General features: G+C 40.7%; 1 protein-coding gene across 5 annotated transcripts in view; it reads left to right on the forward strand.

Moving 5' to 3' along the window:
* Window positions 1–301: 301 nt before the first annotated feature.
* SBNO1 (strawberry notch homolog 1) overlaps window positions 302–18,119 on the forward strand; it is a 31,824-nt gene continuing 14,006 nt past the window's right edge. Inside the window, exons 1-11 of one of the 5 annotated variants that reach the window (XM_074606891.1) lie at window positions 311–487; window positions 7,029–7,162; window positions 7,818–7,922; window positions 9,678–9,987; window positions 11,683–11,727; window positions 12,079–12,179; window positions 13,331–13,427; window positions 14,949–15,109; window positions 16,122–16,255; window positions 16,405–16,495; window positions 17,446–17,607. In XM_074606891.1, the coding sequence (XP_074462992.1) occupies window positions 7,031–7,162; window positions 7,818–7,922; window positions 9,678–9,987; window positions 11,683–11,727; window positions 12,079–12,179; window positions 13,331–13,427; window positions 14,949–15,109; window positions 16,122–16,255; window positions 16,405–16,495; window positions 17,446–17,607 (1,338 nt within the window). In that variant the 5' untranslated portion in view covers window positions 311–487; window positions 7,029–7,030. Of the gene's footprint in view, window positions 1,439–7,028; window positions 7,163–7,817; window positions 7,923–9,677; window positions 9,988–10,970; window positions 11,113–11,682; window positions 11,728–12,078; window positions 12,180–13,330; window positions 13,428–14,948; window positions 15,110–16,121; window positions 16,256–16,404; window positions 16,496–17,445; window positions 17,608–18,119 lie in introns of those variants that run through there. The other 4 variants (XM_074606892.1, XM_074606893.1, XM_074606894.1 and 1 more) reach the window with 4 other exon arrangements.

Consider the following 18,119-nt stretch of genomic DNA (forward strand, 5'->3'; position numbering starts at 1 on the left):
GAAGACGCCGGGTTTTCTTTTGGGGAGTTTGCTGCCTTCCCCTGCTGCTGGGGCGTGCAGAAACGACGAGCGCCATGTCACGTGACGGGGGAGAGCGGGCAGCGCGCGCCAAAGCCCCGCCGCCGCCGCCGCCGCCGGCGGGGGGGGAAGGAGGGGGATGGGCGCGAGACGGCGGCGGCAGCAGGCGCCCACGTGATTCGGGAGGCCGGGTTGGGGGGAGCCGCGTCACGTGGGGCGGAGCGCGCGCCAGCGGCGGGCGGTGGCTGGTGTCACGTGGGGCGGGTGCGCCGCGTCGGGCGGGGGGGGAGGCGCGGCGGCGGTCACGTGGGGCGGCGCGGCGGGCGGCCCCAGCCTCCCTCCCCTCCCCCTCCCCTGTGAGAGGGGAGGGAGGGCAAAGATGGCGGCGGTGAGTTAGAAAGCGGCGGACGGCGGGGCCAGCGGCGGAGACTTCCAGGACTGGCCGCGGGAGGATCGAAAGCGAGAGAGAGTGAGTCTCGCTCCCCCCTTTCGCCTGGCGGCGGGCCTGCTCGGCCGCCTTGGCGCTCTCCGTGCGCGCTGGGCCCGCTGCGGCGCCCCCGGGGGTCGCCTCCCTTCAGGCGGCAGGGCCCGCGGCGGCGAGGGTGGGGGAAGGTGTCCGTGAGGGAGGCCACTGTGCTGCTAGCGAGCTCGGCGTCTTGCTCGGCCCCTCAGGTTGCAGCCAGCCGCCCCCGCTGGGGGTCCCAGGTGGGCCGGGAGCGGCGCGGCGTGCGGGGGAGGGCGCCGCTGCCTCGGCGGAGGCGCCGCTTCCCCGGGAGTCGGGCAAAACTTTGTGCCGGAGGCTGCGTGGGGGTGGAGGGGCTCTCTGGGAGGGTGGCGAATCCCCCCCTCCCCGCGGCTCCTGTAGAGCGTTTCGGTAGGGGTTGGTGGAGCTGGCGGCGCGGGGGTGGGGGGCGGTGGTGGGGCTGGTCTCGCTCCCCCCCCCTCGCATTGCTCGGGTAAAATGGCATCGGGACGGTGGCGTCTCGCCGCCGGGTCCGCGCCGCTCGCCTTTGTGGGTTAATTGTAAAGGTTTGAAATGGAGCCGCTCTGGTGAAACCGGGGGAGGGGTGGGGGGTGATTTATGGTGGTTGAGTGGCCGTAAAGGCAGCCGTGGGGCGCAACCCTTTCGCTCTTCCCCGCCATCCTGATGTTATTAAAGGGATCTTTAAAGAGACGAAGGTCTGAAAACAAAAAGTCGCGCATGGGACACAATTACGCAGCCAATTCGGGCCCAACCCGGAAGTTTATGTCGCGAACACGTGTTGGCGGGGAAGGTGGCGAGGCCGGGAGACGGGACCCCCCCGCCCGCCCCCCCGGGGGCCCCCGCAGCTCCCGGGAGCTAGCGGCAGGGCCGAGCGACAGACCCGGCCTCAAAGTCCAGCCGCCCTTAACGAGCGCACCTCAAACAGAGGTTGCTAGGGTGAGTAATTGCTTAACATAAAAATGCCCTTACAGGCTGAAGGGGAAGAGGCCTTGTGGGTTTTTCTTTTTTTTTTTTTTTTTTTTTCGGTTGTTTCATTATTATTTTTAGCTGACCAGGTTCCTGGCTGTGTTTGAGGGTATAAATTAGAACTCTTGTACTTTCTTCCAGGTGCTTGTAGGCTGGTTTTAGATGGTTGATACCTGTTAAAGACTAGGCCAATCATTTAAATGCTTAAAAAAAGGTTGAATTAATGTATTAGATAACTTCAGATTGTGTCGTTTGTTCACACTAATAATTTTTTTTTCTACTTGCTCTGGAGTTAAGAATTCAGTGGTAGGCTGTTTGGCTTTTTGAGTATGTAGGTTGTGTCTGTATTAAAATTATTTAAGTATATATGTCAACATTCTGCAAGCTTTTTGTTCCCCCCCCCCCCCCCCCCCCCCCCGAATTGAAAAAATCATCTTGATGTAAAGCAAAGAATTTACTATGGCACTTGTGTTAACAGCATGATATTTTGATTGTTTTCTATATCTTCCTTACCGGCATGATATGTTATATTTGAGTGCAATCTTAGCCTTTAAAAATAAAATGTGAGCAGTTTGTCTTGTTGTCCAGACAAGTTCTTTGGTGTCAGAACTGGCTGATAGCTATTCTAAAAGCTAGTGAAGTAGGTAGCAGGTATGGTTTATGCATTTCTTGTGCATTGAGATACACCTAGGACTGACTCCCAGACCAAAACTAAGTATGGGTTCAGTGCTCAGATACTGTTCTTATCTCTTCGGGATTTTTACTACTTAAAAACTTTCCCCACCAGCTACCTGCAGCCATTTAGTCTGAAAGCTAATATTGTGCCAAATCATTGCATTGTTTAGTCTCTTTAACAGCTTCTGAATTTCACATATTTAGACTGTGTATACACAACTACTGTATATTTTATAAAACAACATAAGAGAGCTTTGAGGCAAGTTGAATCCCACAGTATCCTGAACTGTACCTCATGTCCTTAGAAGCTTTGGCTTTAGAGAGGTAACCAGTGTTTGAAAAACTGGTATGTTTTTTACAGGACTGAAATAATTTTCACAAAAATCAGAAGTTAACTTTATACATTTAAATGCGATGCTAACTACTAGTCTTGAGGAGGTTAAAGCATGTAAGGATGGGCTAGTTCAGTAATGAGCACTTTAATCTTTGATTGGATGGTGACTTGGAAAGGGCCAGAAGGGAATGGATTAGTTGGGTTTTTTTTCTTTTTTGTTGTTACCCAGGTTGCCTTCTGGAGCCAGAAGCTGCGAGAGGAGCAGAACCCATCTGGATATCCAGAGAATCCTGTTGTGTGCAATTAGGGGTTAGCAGCCTTTACACCTCTATAGTGAGAGGCTGCAAATGGGGATGTGAAATTTTTAGGTTGATAATAGGTCACAGTTTAGGCAGCCAGAGAATTTGGGGGGCATATCTGTCTCCTCTTCGCTACCTCAGAATTTGTGTGATATTTTAAATGGCTTCCAGTATATCTCAAGTGATAGGTATTCCTCAGAAAGCCAGTGGGAAAAACCCTTTTAATAAAAGGAAAACAAGAGTTGCTTAACCATGCTAGTGTCCCAAGCTGAGCATTAAAACCAAAGTTTGTAGGTTGAATCTGCCACAGAGGCCAGTAGTCTGAAGGGTTTGGAAATAGCTGTGCTGAGTGGATTGTGATGTTCAGTTTGTGCTAAGTTGCAATTCTGTCAGTCATTACAATTTTTAAATTAGTCAGGTATACTTTGTTACAATGTGTAACTTGCAGACCTAAACATCAAAAGCCTTTTCATCCTTTAGGATCCTACTATTATTAGGAGAGATGGAGAACAGGTTGCTTGACATGTGTTTTAGAATATCTCTTTTTTGTTGTTGTTTTGCTTCTTTGTACCAAAGCTAAAATGGAGGGAGGGAGAGAGCCAGGTTGGCATGGATACATGACATAATATTAAACATGGCATCCTGGTTTTGTATCTTTAAATCAGAAGTTATTTACATAATGTGCACTGGTAGCAAAACTGTCTCTTTACCAAAGTTTTAGGCTATATTCTTCAACAGAAGAGCACCTCACAAAAATGCTTGATGTGTTTTGATAGCCCTTCTTGAAGTGGCAGCAGTTTATATTTTTTTTTTCTTAATACAAAGAAAATAATTGAGATACTACTACTGTTGAAATATAAATATTTTTTTAGTTTTATCTAGCAGCTTGATTCTTACTTAGTGACATTGGACAGCCTGACTAAGCATAGACAACCTTATCTGCAAGAGTCTGCATTCTCAGAACATTTCTTTGACTGGTGAAATGCTCAGGAAACAGCTTGCAATATTCACAACTTTTTTTATAAGGCTTTTCTTTTGGAGATTTTTAAGATGTGGCAAACAGGTCCTTATATAGTATTGCCAAAGCTGAGCTGCAGAGCTTGATAAAGTTGCTTTCACTTATGTTAGCTAAGGAGCCTCCTACCTTGTAAGATTATGGATCTGTTTCAGCTTGATAACGTTTTAGGCTTGACTAGTGTATGTCACAACAAACAAGCTAAGCTATCACAATGCAGCTTCTCCTGTATTTTTTTTCTCATTTAATTTCCTTACCAAATTAAAACTACATGGGGGGGAGGAGAAATTAGAGGGTGGAGGGCAGGCAGCAGTGGTGCTTGGAAGTTTCATAAAGCCTAAAATTGGTGCTAAGTATTCAGTGATCTTTTTTTAATGTAAAAATTCTAGAAGTTCAGAATTCCTTTTGTTTCAGTTTCAAACAATGCAGCTTTGTTCAGTGTACAGAAACAAAATAAGTGAAACTAGTCAAAATATCACTGTCCAAACTGTCTGACAGACAAACAATTGCTGTTGTTTTACTTAGCTTTTTGCTGGATTGTTAGCAACCACTAATTTTTAAGGTTGTTTGAATTTGGGTTAGCATAAATGAGATAGATGCAGCCGGGGGATTTCTTATGTGAAAATGGCTCTGCTAAGAGAGGGATGCTTCTGAACTAAAGATACTTATTCTGGAATTGTAGGAATTGTTATACTAGTTCTTATCACTAGTCATCCAGTGAAATTTTTGAAGTAAGCAATTAAAGTATTACTGCTATGAATGTTTTTTCTGAACTTGGTGAGACTGTCTTAAGATAGCCAAGCCATTGTGTTTTTAAAGGTTAAAAATGTAGAGTTCTGTGTCATCATGGATGTATTAAACTTGACTTGAAACAGACTTGATAGGTTGTGGCACCATTGTAGGAGGGTTGGGGAAAATGTGTTTTTCTGTAGTGTTCGTGTGGTTTTTTTCTAGCCTTGGTTTTTGCTCTGAGTCTGAACTTCATAGAAAGGCCTTTCCCTCATATATTACAAGAGTAGACTAGAAGTAATCTTGAGTAATTTTTTTTGGTCCTAGTTCTCTTAAAGTAAACGGCTCTAAACTTCTGTCTTTCCATGTGGCTATTCAGTATAGCCACTCATCTCTCAACCAAATTTTAGTCATACTTTCTTTTGGAGATGGTGTGATCAAAATTAAATGCAGACTAAATAATGACTTATTTTTCCTTTGTATATTTAGGCATTTTTGTTATTTCATCATATTGAGCAAAGGTGTTGCATTATGGGGAAGAGTGTTCATGCCTCTTTCCCAAATTGTTACTGTAAAGTTAAAATTGTAAAGTGTTTGGGAGCTGCTGGTTTGATGGGATAACCCCTGTTAATTCCCCTTCTGTAAAGGAATTCACCTTCAATGGCTGCTCTGAAGTTCTTAACAGAAAAAGTACTGATAAGCTAAAACTTTGTCTATGGACTTAATCTTTCTCCTCTCACCTGTTTCTAATTAGTAAACAATGCTGTAAGCTTCTAAAATTAGATATAATGATTGCTCTTACTATTTTATTCTGAAAACTAAGGTTTTATCCTACCCAAATAATATATATGTCTAGTCCCCCTTTTTTTGAGAGAGAGGTTTAATCCTTCTGAAAGGTAAAGCTAACGGTCTGTTCTTACTCATTCTGCTTGACCCATTCAGGGCTTTAGGAGTGAGACTAGTGGGAGGTGACATCCTTTGAAGGAGCTGCCATGTTAATTAAATCTGCTAGATGTCTCAATATTTCTTAATATCTTCTGTACCTGATAACTACAAACAATGCTGTTCTACCAATTCATCTCATCACCTCAGATGCCTTTAAAAATAAAAAAAAATAGCGTCTAGTTCTGACACAGCAAATGGTGTTTAATGGAATTGCCTCTGGTCAGTAGAAGTTCCACCAATTATTGTGTGTTCCTTTGCTGTTCTTTTGGGTAGTACAGTCTTTGGTGCTTAAAAGTATATCTTTCCCTTGTCCCAGTATCTTACATCCACTATTTCAATTGTGCAGCCATCTCAGTATTAGTCCACTGAAGGTCTCTCCCTACTATTGGGCAGACTAAAACTAGGAAGAATAAGAATTAAGCGCCAGAGGCTTTATTTATTACAAGAATTACCTGTTCTGCCAAATGTGCTAACTAATGTGTGTGACCAACTGGCTGGATGTGGCTGAGCTGTACATGTAGAGAAGGATAAGCAAGTGGATGCTGTTTCAGAGTCTGAATGTGTGTATCTAAAACACCAATATTTTTTTTGTCCTGTTACCTGCTTTAGAGTAGGTGTTCAGCTTTGTTAGCTTTTGATGTTTTGTTACCAGTGGGTGTTACAGGGCGTGTGGAGAATAAGTGAAATGAATTTCTACTTGAGGTGTGTCTTAGAATATATAAGCAACAGCTCAAGTTATGTGGACTCACTTAATTTTTGTCTTACTAGGGCAAATGGGCTTCCTTCTTAAGGAAGCAAAACTCATTGTCTTCCCTCTTCATCTTAAAACATAAGAGTATTTGGCTTTTTTAATAAGTTTTTACGCTGTCTAGAATAGCTTTTTGAAATTAGTTTTGCTTGACCTATGCATAAAGGAGTCTGTGACCTGATGTTAGTGTCCTATTTAATATGTAGTTAACATACTATAATAGTGGTACAGTTGTTCTTTCCACTGTGCAGACCCAAACTTCTACAATGAATGAATTACTACCTTATGTATTGGCAAGTAAGAAATAAAAGCTTTCCTTGTAAGCTTTTTATTGCTGACTTGTTGTTACAAGATAAACTAAATGAGTTTTAATTGTGCTTGCCTCGTGCTTCACTGACAAAGACGCATCATTAGCATAATACAGTCTCACAATTTCTGCCTCTTGGTATTTCTTGTAATGCTTAAAAATATAGTGCGATGAAGACTAGAAAAGGCATCTTTTTTTTTTTTCTTGTTAAGGTTATGGGTATAATAGCATTTTGTGTAGTAAACTTTCATTCTTGCTACTTCTAAATGTGGTGGATATATTGAAAAGATTAAAACAAACAACAAAAAAAACGACAACCAAAAAAAGGAAAAAAATCTACAAATTAACAAAAGAGCCAGAGCAAATATAGAAAGTGAAACTGTATACAAGAGACTGCATTGCGGGTGTCCTTAAATCCAGGAAAGGGAACTTTAAATGTGAGTGTGTGTGTGGGCATAAAACAAATAAAAATTAAATGTAACTTGTATTTATGGTTCTAATTTTTTAGAGATGGTGGAGCCAGGACAAGATCTGTTGCTTGCTGCTTTGAGTGAGAGTGGAATCAGTCCAAATGATCTATTTGATATTGACTCGCCGGACGTGGTTCTTGCAAATCCAGCACCAACTCCAGCTGTTCAGCAGGTTAAAACAAGAACATAGTCATTTGCTAGAGGACATAAGAGCTCGGACTTGATGTATTGGGGTGGGGGGGGTGTCCATAGCAAATGGTTAAAGAATGTGGAGTTTTCATAAATTGCTTGCTTCATAGTATTGAGATCAGAAAATGACTTGCTAATTAATTTTAAACTTTTATACAAAAAAGCAATCTGAAATACACTACTAAGGTGGGTATAAACATAAATATACCTATCTTCTGGACACTAAATGCGCGTATTCTGTCATGTATCCATGGAGAGCTCTAATATCAGAGGAGTCTAGCTGCTCTCCTATAAAATAAGCAGAAATTGTAATATTATGTGATGTTTAACCTCCATGACAGTATTCAGTCTGCAAGTACGTAACCATTTCAGGCACAGACTGGGAACAGTAATAAGTTGAACAGTGACATCACAAAAGTAATTACATTTTTGCCGCAGTTACCTAACAAGGTGTTGTATTTTTAACTTCTTTGAATGTGAAATCAACTACTTGATGATCTGTATTTTCAGTGAAACCTTTGTTAATGGGCACAGTTATGTACTTCCCCATTAACTTCCATTTTGTGGGTCAATATTTAGTCTTAAGGTTTTTTTCTCTGCTAATGTGTTTCCTGATGCATACTTTCTTTCCTCTGCAGTCAGTGCCACTTAGTGCATTAGAACTAGGCTTGGAGACTGAGGCCACAGCTGCTGTGAAACAAGAACCAGAGACTGTATCAACTCCAGCCTTATTAAATGTTCGGGTAAGAACTGGTATTTGAGGGTTTTGTATGTGTATATGTGGTGGGTTAACCTTGGCTGGACACCTGGTGCCCACTGTTCTATCGCTCCCTCCCCAAGTGGACAGGGGGAGAAAAAAAGTGATGGAAGGCTTGTGGGGTGAGGTAAAGACAGCAAGACCAGCAGTTACTGTCATGGGCAAAACAGGCTTAACTTTGTGGAATTAATTTATTGCCAGTTAACAGTGGAGTACAATAATGAGAAAGAAGAACAAATCTAAAAACACCTTCTCCCCCCTCCCTTCTCCCTGGGCTCAACTTCACTCCCGGCTTCATCACACATTGTCTCTGCCTCTCCTCCTTCCTCATGATCCTCCCCAGCTCCAGCATCACCTTCACAAACTTTTCCAACGTGGGTCCTTTCCATGGACTGCAGTTCTACATGAACTGCTCCAGAGTGGGCCCTTTCCATGGGGCACAGTCCTTCAGGAACAGACTGCTCCAATGTGGGTCTCCCACGTGGCCACAGGTCCTGTCAGCAAACCTCTCTGACATCGGCACCTCTCCATGCGGTCACAGTGGAGCCACATCCTTCAGACACATCCTGCTCTGGCATGGGATCCTCCATGGGCAGCAGATTGGATATCTGCTCCAGCATGGGCCTCTGTGGGCTGCAGGGGGACAACCTGCTTCACCACAGGCTGCAGGGGAATCTCTGCTCCAGCACCTGGAGCATCTCCTCCCCATCCTTCCCTGACCTTGGTGTCTGCAGAGTTGTCTCTCTTGCATATTCTTATTCCTCTCTCACAATTGGTGATTGCACAGCAGTTTTTACCCCTTCTTAAATATGTTATTACAGAGGCGCTACCAATGCTGCTGGTCGTCTTGGCCTCGGCCAGCGGCGAGTCTGTCTTGTAGCTGGGTGGAACTGGCTGTATCGGACATGGGGGAAGCTTCTAGTATCTTCTCACAGAAGCTGCCCCTGTAGCCCCCCAACTACCAAAATCTTGTCATGTTAACCAAATACAGTATAGTAGTAAAATGTAACAAAAGAGGTAGGACTGTAAAATGCCAGTTGGCCGTCCTCTTGGTTCTACTGAGGCTGGGAAAGCTTAGCGTACCCATGGGTTGATATGATAAGGAGTACTAAGGGGGACAAAACAGTATGCAGGAAAACATTTTGAGGTGTCCTGTGTGCATGCAAATTGTGGGGATAGGGAAGCTGTGTAAACTTGTCTCCTGTACCTGAACTGTGTACTACCTTTACTAGCTCCAGATAATTCTGAGCACCGTAATCTGGTGGTTGCACCTGAAATGAGAATATAAAAAGCAGCTCTGCAGGAAGGTGGATGTAGTTCAGTGTGTCTGAAAAAGGCTACGCATATGCTCTAAGCAATTCAAGCTATTTACTCCGACAATTTTGCAGCTAGTTTATATATTGGAATTTCTCTTCAGCTCAGGGTTCCTGTACTTCTAGTAGTCATGTTTTGTGCCATCCTTCATCCTATCTTTTTATTTTCTTTCTCTTACTATAAAATAAAGTTTAAAAATAACATTCAAAAATATGTACGGAAGTATATTGATTAATAGACACTTCTTGCTCAGACTGTTGCACCATAAGATAATGACTCTAGCATCTTCAGCATGTTAACTGCAGACATCTCTCATTACAAGAGTCTTTTAGAAACTGCTGACTCCTGTGCTCTGGGTGAAAGGCTAATAAAGTCTGCTTGTTTTCCCCACTGTCTTCTGAAAATTTCCCTGGTTCTGTGTTACTAGCAACCACCATCCACCACAACCTTTGTGCTGAATCAAATAAATCAGCTTCCAACTTTGGGGACTACCATAGTGATGACAAAAACAACACCTGTTACAACTACGAGGCAGACTATCACTGTAGCAAAAATCATTCAGACCAGCACAACTACTCGACCCTCGGTTGCAGCACCAGCAGTACGCAATGCCTTGACCACTACACCTTCAAAGGACCAGATTCAGCTGAAAGATCTGCTAAAGAATAATAGTCTTAATGAACTCATGAAATTGAAGCCACCTCCTAATATTGCCCAACCAGTAGCAACAGCAGCAAGTAAGTTTTCTTCTTTCTTTGTAATTACACTGTTTTAGATAAATAGTGAAATAATATAATGTGAAGATCTTTGCACATCTTGTATTTTCATTTATTAGTAGAATATCACAGTAAAATGAAATGGACAAGAAAACCCGATAAATTCTGTTCTAATTTTAGTAGTGTTAGAATTCAGGGTGAAGTAATACAAAACAACAGGCTTTTAAAAAAACTTAAGCTCTTGATTTATTGCAAGGAATGATGAAAATGTCATTTTAGATTGCAGCTGGCAAATCAGTAAAATTAATTCATGAACATTACTGACGTTGCTTTGGCTGTCTTGAGTCTACATCAGTTTCCGTTCTGCTGTATACTTGCTGTGGAACTATGACAAATGAGTACTTTTTTTTTTTGCATTTTCCAAACTAGATTTGTATTACGTGCTAGTGCTCCTATAATAGTGTGTTTCTGTAAAGCATCTCCTGAGAAAGATCTCTGTCCCTGTATGCTTCATGGGAGGCATCAGATCTATTGTGTTTAAGAACTTAAATCCTAAAAACTTGCTGATTGTTTCCATGTTACTACTTAAATGTGGTGTTAACTTAAAATGCCACAAGTATTTTGTTACTACACTCCACATCTTCAGTTTGTGATTCCTTTCATAATCTTTCTTTGTATGTTATTTCTAATACATGGACAGTTTATATGGTCAGCTTAATATAAGGGAAATGCTGCGTGTGTGTGTATTTCTTATGATTATTTCAGGTTATTCTGGTTTTAGCATGAGGTTAAGATCAGAGTAGTTGCTGAGGGGTACATAGGCTTTTTCTGAATTACTATATTTTCATTGTCTCTGAACTAGGATTTACTGATTTTTCTAGGCGGGGTTGGAAGTAACCTATTTTTTTCATATGCAGATAGTGTGCAATAAAGGAAGCTGTCTGTTAGGACTGAAACAAAAAGAAGAATGTGCCTCCTTGTTTCATTGCTTTCTGTTATGGAGTGGTTGACAAAAATTGAAGTTGAGACACCAACTGAAGTTGGGTTGGGAGGTAAAGAAGTGAGGAAGAGCAGGGGAGAAGGTTTCATAGGACTGACTTATCCCCTTTTGCGAAGTGAGAACTCACAGAAGAACATAAATAATAGGTAACATCAATACACAATAGCTGTTGTACTGGCCCAGATGCAGAAAATAGTTGAATCTGTAGCTTCTGTATTAAGGGAAAAGGAGACATGCAACTTCTAGAACTGCATTTCTCATTTTATTTCTGTGCTTGTGTTTCTGGATCCTTCTTTGTGCTTATAAAAAAAATTGACGAATACTTGTAGAAAATTCAAGGGCAGAGAAGCTTTTGGAAGGAAACATGGTCTTTTATAATTCAGGCAGCAGGAGTTCTGCATCAGAAAATACTAAAAAGTTAAATTATGCAACCTCTTTGAGGAAAATTTTATTTGTGCAATTGTCTTAATTGTTTTTTAGGGCAATTAAGCTAAATTCATTACATGCATTGATTGTCAACATGATGGAAGCTTGACAGCTGCTATCAATGTTTTATGCCTATCCTTGTGTAAATTTTTTTAGTTCTGTACTGAGCCCCGTTGGCAGTTGCTTCCAAATGTGGCTTAGGACAGGAAATTTAATAAATTGTCCTCTTGAAGGATCCTGTTATAAACTTTAAACAATTGAGTCCAAAGTGTTGACTTCTTTTTTTACAGAAATAATTGTAGTTTCTCCGAAGGTGGTAAATGCCACCAGTCCAGGTAAGTTCATTTCTGTTGAAACACTGGGCTTACTGGTTTGTGGTTAAACTTCAAAGGCTCACAAGATGGAGTATTTCTAAATACAATGTATAGATTTGGTGAAGGTCCAAAATACTTCTTTTTAATACTGAAACTAATATACAACTGCATGGGATGTTTCTTCAGTCAAAGAAGTAACAGGATTTAACTCCTTGCTCAGACTTGTTAATTTGGACAAAAATGCTGTGTTCTGGAAGCATCGGTGTGTTACTGGACATCTTAAACTTATCTTCCCGCTTATTAATAGAGAAGGATGTTAATTTGAGGGATGTTTGGAGGGAGTTCCTTTAAAGCACTGCTTTTCTTTTGTAGCCGATCTAAGCAATGGTGCAGTGAAGAAGGAGGCTTCCACAAAAGAGGTAGCAAGAATATGGATAAATGACATTAAAATGAGAAGTTTTTCACCTACTATGGTAAGTAATACCAATGGTTAACTTGCTAAATGGATGTGTATTTTATTGGCTACAACCACCTGTGACTAGTTTCAGTAGTTATACGTGGCTTTTGTGTGGTAGAATTATCGAGTGCATCTGTTTGTTCAAAAGGTTGGTTTATCCATTAGATGAGTACTTGGTTAGATGACAAACTAACAGCTGTGTAGAGCAGACTACCTATGTAGTAAATGACAGCTTCAAGAAATTATTGTCCTTAATGGAACCTCATTGTGTGGAAGAAGGGTGTGCTCCAGTTAAAGCTGATAAGCTTTTGTGTTTTAAGACATTTTCTTCTAAAATATCCCCATTGATGTAACTAGCTACAAGGAAACTAGAAGACTTTTTATAGCTTGGCTGACCTTCTGGGCAGTTTGATTTAAGATGTAAATAGAGTATCATTTAATTTTCTGAGTGTAATAAAAATACATTCCGATGTTGTAAACACTTGAGTTTCAGCATCTTAAGTGCAGTGATAGCAAGGACCAGGCTGAAGTTTGTGATGAACAAGTGCTCCTTAGGGACTGGCATACAGAAGGATTTTCAGATTACTTTTTTTATATTAAGCTAGCTTGTGGAAGATTTTTTTAATATCTAGTGGGTACTTAAAAATATTCATGTATTTACATTGATCAAGATCACAGTAAAAAAAAAAGGCTAACTGTGAGGTTTCAGGGAATACTGGCTAGAACTGTGACTATTGTAATTATTCACTGAAATTGTGAAATTACGTAATGAATGTGAAACTGCAGCAGACTTCATAGGAGTACTTGAGAGTTAGGTTTTGGCTGTTAACTAGCTGTTGTGTTTTCAGGGCAGTTTTAAGTCATAGTTTGGATTTAGTAGGCTGTAAGAAGTGTTTCTTTTTTAATTCTGCTTATGTGAGTTTGGAGTGCTCAAATCTCCTTGCAAAGCAGAGGAAGTTCCCTGACTTTGTCTTTGAAGGGTTGTTCAGTGTGTAAGAAATCTATGTTTCCATCTGTAGTTTTCCCAGCTGCTCACTGGTTCATCTAGTACATGTGTGAAAACATTCAAGTGCATGTTAGTGCTCCTTTCGCTTCTCACGTTAATTTCTGGGACATAGAGTATTAACAATGCACTGTTTGACTAATGCAGGTATTTCTCTATTCTAGAAAGTACCAGCAGTAAAAGAAGAGGAGGAACCTGAGGAAGAAGATGAAGAAGAAATGGGCCATGCAGAAACTTACGCTGAGTATATGCCAATAAAATGTATGACCTGATGTTGTGTTATGTCAAAAGGCTGAAATGTTTTGACAGCTAACTTGTTACTTACTCTTCTGTGGTTACTAACACCAAAAACCAGATAGGTTACTGTCTGAATCCAGTGAAAAGGACCTGAATTTGTGGTGGGTTTTCCTAGGAAATCTTTCCTCTCTGTAGTGCTTAGTTTTGGAAGGTACACAGATTTTTTTTTTAATAGAATTGGAATTATTTAGTGTATCTTTGAGCAGTACTTGTTTCAGAAATATGATTGAACCAAGATCAGGCTTTTCTTACCTGAGTTAAGACGCTTTGTGCCTCAGCAAAGGAAATTTTGTAAAGGGATTAAGTGGTCATTGCTACACTTAATCTAGTTTGAGTCTTACAGTGTGAAATTACCTGAAGCACATTCTTCCTGCGTTGTTCCTGACTGACTTCTTGGACCTGTTTTGTTTTTAAGAAAGTGAATCTTTTACTGCTGTTAATTGCCATCCTCTCTTCTCCTTTCTTTTCCTTATTGTAATCAGTGACAAAAAGCTGTTACCTTGTTTCCTAGGTACATTGCTGACCTGCTGTAAAAGCAAGGCAAAAAGTTTTGTACGGAATTTGTAACTAAATAGTTAATTTTTGCTGACAGATCTCAGTGACAATAATTAAACCATGTCCAAAACAGGGCAACAAAGCTGGTGAGGGGTTTGGAGCACAAGTCTCATGAGGAGTGGCTGAGGGAACTGGGGGTGTTCAGCCTGGAGGAGAGGAGGCTGAGGGGAGACCTTACACTCTCTACAACTACCTGAAAGGAGGGTGGAGCGAGGGGGAGGTTGGTCTGTTCTCCCAAGCGATAGGACAAGGGGAAATTAGCCCCAGGTTGTGCCAATCTAAACAATTGGATATTAGGAAAAATTTCTTCACTGAAAGGGTTATCAGTCATTGAAACCGGCTGCCCAGGGAAGTGGTGGGGTCACCATCTCTGGCCTGTAGATGTGGTTTCAGTGGTGGACTTGGCAGTGCTAGGTTCATGGTTGGACTCAGTGATCTTAAAGGTCTTTTCCAACCTAAATGATTCTATGACTGTTGTATCTCTCTTCTCTCATACTGCTTAAAACCAGCACTATATAAATAGTGAAAAGAATGTTGCTTTTGTGGTTCTGGCATCTTGAGGCCACCTCTGGCCTTTTGGGAAGGCAAGCTTTTGACCAGTTTTTCTCAACCACATCAAGTACACAAATATTTTAGTTATATATGAATTGAATTTTATCAAATTTCATAAAAATTGGGGGAAAGTAGTGAGAAGAGAAATAAAGTTAAGATTGCATTTATATAAACTCATGTTAATGTATTCCTTTGTATGCGATACACTTTGTTTAATACTTGACATAGTGTTGCAATGAAACATAGTTGTTCTTGAGTTCAGCCTTTGCAATGGACAAGTGTCATTTGTTTTGGTAAATATAATAACCTGTGCTGCAGCAACAGAACTCTGTATTATGTTTTCATCTTCTCCCTTCCTTCCCTTCCCTCTTCAACCAGTAAAAATTGGTCTACGTCATCCTGACCCAGTAGTGGAAACCAGCTCATTATCCAGTGTGACTCCTCCTGATGTGTGGTACCAGACATCAATATCAGAAGAAACAATTGATAGTGGCTGGTTGTCAGCTTTGCAACTTGAAGCAATCACTTATGCAGCCCAGGTATGCTAGACATTAGTACAGCTTAAAAGCTAACAGAATTTGCAGAGGAAAAACTACGATCTTGGAAGTGCAGCTATGTCAGTTCTACAAGGAGATAAAATAATTAAGAGCTTTAAGGTTTGAGTTGCATTAGAAGGTGGCAGATGAGCTTCAGCTCAAATAAATGTGAGGTAATACACCTAAGAAAGCTTTGTCTAAACCACTTCCATGATGCTGATCTCAAACTGTCTTAGAACTCAGGAAGGACATCTTAGTTGTTATTTTTATTTCTCTGAAATAACTTAATGGCTGCAGTAGCAGCAGGCTAGGAAAGCCAACACTGACTGGCATCATTGAGAAAGGTACAGAGTTCAAATCTGGGTGTTATTTTGTTGCTATGTTAAACTTCAGTGGGCCCACATCAGTTATGCATGCAGCTCTCTGCATGTTGGGGAGGAAGGTACTGAAGTTAGAGGACAGCTAACTTCCCAGGAGGGAAGAAGTTGCTTTATGGAAAGGGACTAATAAGGCTGGGGCGCCTTGAGATGGAGAGAAGAAAAACAAAGGGGAATGAAATAAATGTTTACATAATCAAGAAGGTGGTGGAATTCCACAAAACAAGAACAAAGCAGAACTTGGTGAAGCTGAGAGATTGGTTTAAAATGGATAGGAGAATACCTCTTTACAGAGGCAGTGAATGTCGGGGTCTTGCTGCCACAAAAGGCTGTCGAGTTGCCTGTCAGTGGGTTTAAAAAAAACAGCCAGTCTGGTAGTAAGCTCTAAAAGAATTAGACAGATAGATAAAGCAATTCTAGGTGCTGAGGGAGGAAGTGGGGGAATAGATCACATGAAGCAGTTAGGCTCATACGCTCTCCCTAAATAAAATCCCCTCTTCCTGCTGGGAGGAGGCTGCTTGGCTGGGTGGACTGCTGGTCTCATCCAATAGGATGTTTCTTATGTTTGCTCGTTTCTGAGAATCCGCAGTGATGTGTTTTGGAGAATGGGTACAAGTTTTTTGTTCTTTCTCCTACAGCAACATGAAACATTCCTGCCCAATGGAGACAGAGCTGGATTCTTGATAGGGGATGGTGCTGGTGTAGGAAAAGGAAGGACCATAGCTGGAATAATCTATGAAAATTACTTGTTAGGCAGAAAAAGAGCAGTCTGGTAAGTGTGTCAGGATTTGTTAGAGCAGACACTGTATTGACTATAGTACTTAAATTCAGCGTAGTCTGTCTTCTGGCAAATGTTTTAGCAACAGCTTTTTGAACTTCTGCTGTAACTTACAGAATATATGCTTTGTTTTATGTCTTCAGGTTTAGCGTGTCAAATGATCTGAAATACGATGCTGAAAGAGATTTGAGAGATATTGGAGCAAAAAACATACTGGTTCATTCATTAAACAAGGTGTGGAAAATTTTTACTATGTACAGTTGAGGCAAAACTTTAGGTACGCTTGTGTGACAAGTTGTGCATGTTGACTGTTTTAAGAGCGAGAATGTACTAATTTCAACAAATTTGCTGTGTAGGTCTTGTTTGACAGGCCTTAATCTTATGAAGAGCCACACAGAGCTTTAAGTTAATCATGTAAATAGAACCCTTGTAGGATTAAGTTTTAGCATGTGGTATTTTTCTTAAAAACATTACTCTTCAAGCCACTACTGACTCTACTAGTAGAGTATTTTCTAGAAATTGAAATATTCTTTACATCTTTTAGGCTTTGTAGCATTTGAATTTTTTCCTTTCTGTCTCCCAGTGCACACTTGATAAGTAATACATTTTGTATGTTATGCTTGACTAATGGACTTCCTCAGTAATTCATGAAAGCAGCAGTAGCGTGTGCAGTTATTTTTGGAGACTGTGCCTCTGCTCAGGATTAGGCACTTACATAAATTGTAAAGTGCAATTACTGGTTGAATTCACTGAACTTAAAGTTTGTTTTTAAGTTAGTATTTTTGCTTTGTGAAGTCTTAATTTCTAAAATATAGTAAAGCTTTAGAAATTGTTGTTTATGGTAGCAGCTGTAAATACACTTGACCTATTAGCTCTAAGGGATGCATTGAAACTAAAATCTTAATTGTATTTAAGGAAACGATGTAGTCAAGGAATATGGCTGTTAATCTTTTGAGGCCTCACATCTAGTATTCCTTAAGTACATATTTAAGTAAGGCCCTGTATAACCCCTTAACCATATTACCATATGCCAGCTGTGCCATCATTGTTATGTGGGGATACAGGTGGTTCGAAGTGTACACACCTTAATGTTAAGACCACAAGTATCCCTTTATCATATCGTAGGTGGGTGGTACGTTTGAGGAGGGATCTCTCTTGAATAATTTCTTATCCTTTTATTGCAGTTCAAGTATGGGAAAATTTCTTCCAAACATAATGGAAGTGTGAAGAAAGGTGTCATCTTTGCTACCTATTCTTCTCTTATTGGTGAAAGCCAGTCTGGTGGTAAATACAAAACCAGATTAAAGCAGCTTCTTCACTGGTGTGGTGAAGACTTTGATGGAGTTGTATCCTTTATTTGGAGTTCAGTTGATTGTAACTAAAGTACTAAAGCTTGCATCATTAAAGACCGTCTTGTATTTTTATTTACTGGGGGTTTTAGGTATTGTTCTTTATTCATGACAGCAATTGATTGTGTGCATGCTCTGACATTAGACTTGGAAGTTTTACAAACTTCATACCAAATCTATTACCATCATATTGTTGCCACACAACTCTGGTACAAGAGTGAAGCTTTTGGTTCTTTTTTGTATGACAAACACATAAAATTAAAATACTGCATTTAAGAACCTTAAGTTTACGCTGAAATTTTCTCCAGTGAATTCTTAATTTTGTTGGAACTCATATGTTGGTAATTGTGCTCTTAAATACTTACTAGCTAAATATTTTTCCCAAAGTTTTTAGTGAAAAATACAACTAGTGTCTGAGTTTACAATTGACTGCTGCCACCTATTGTAATTAGCAGATTTTATTGTTTTCTGGTTTAGTTCCCCATTCTGAAGTGGGACAAAGTTTTTTC

This window comes from Larus michahellis, chromosome 13 (genome assembly GCF_964199755.1).
Source record: "Larus michahellis chromosome 13, bLarMic1.1, whole genome shotgun sequence".
Taxonomy (NCBI): Eukaryota; Metazoa; Chordata; class Aves; order Charadriiformes; family Laridae; genus Larus; species Larus michahellis.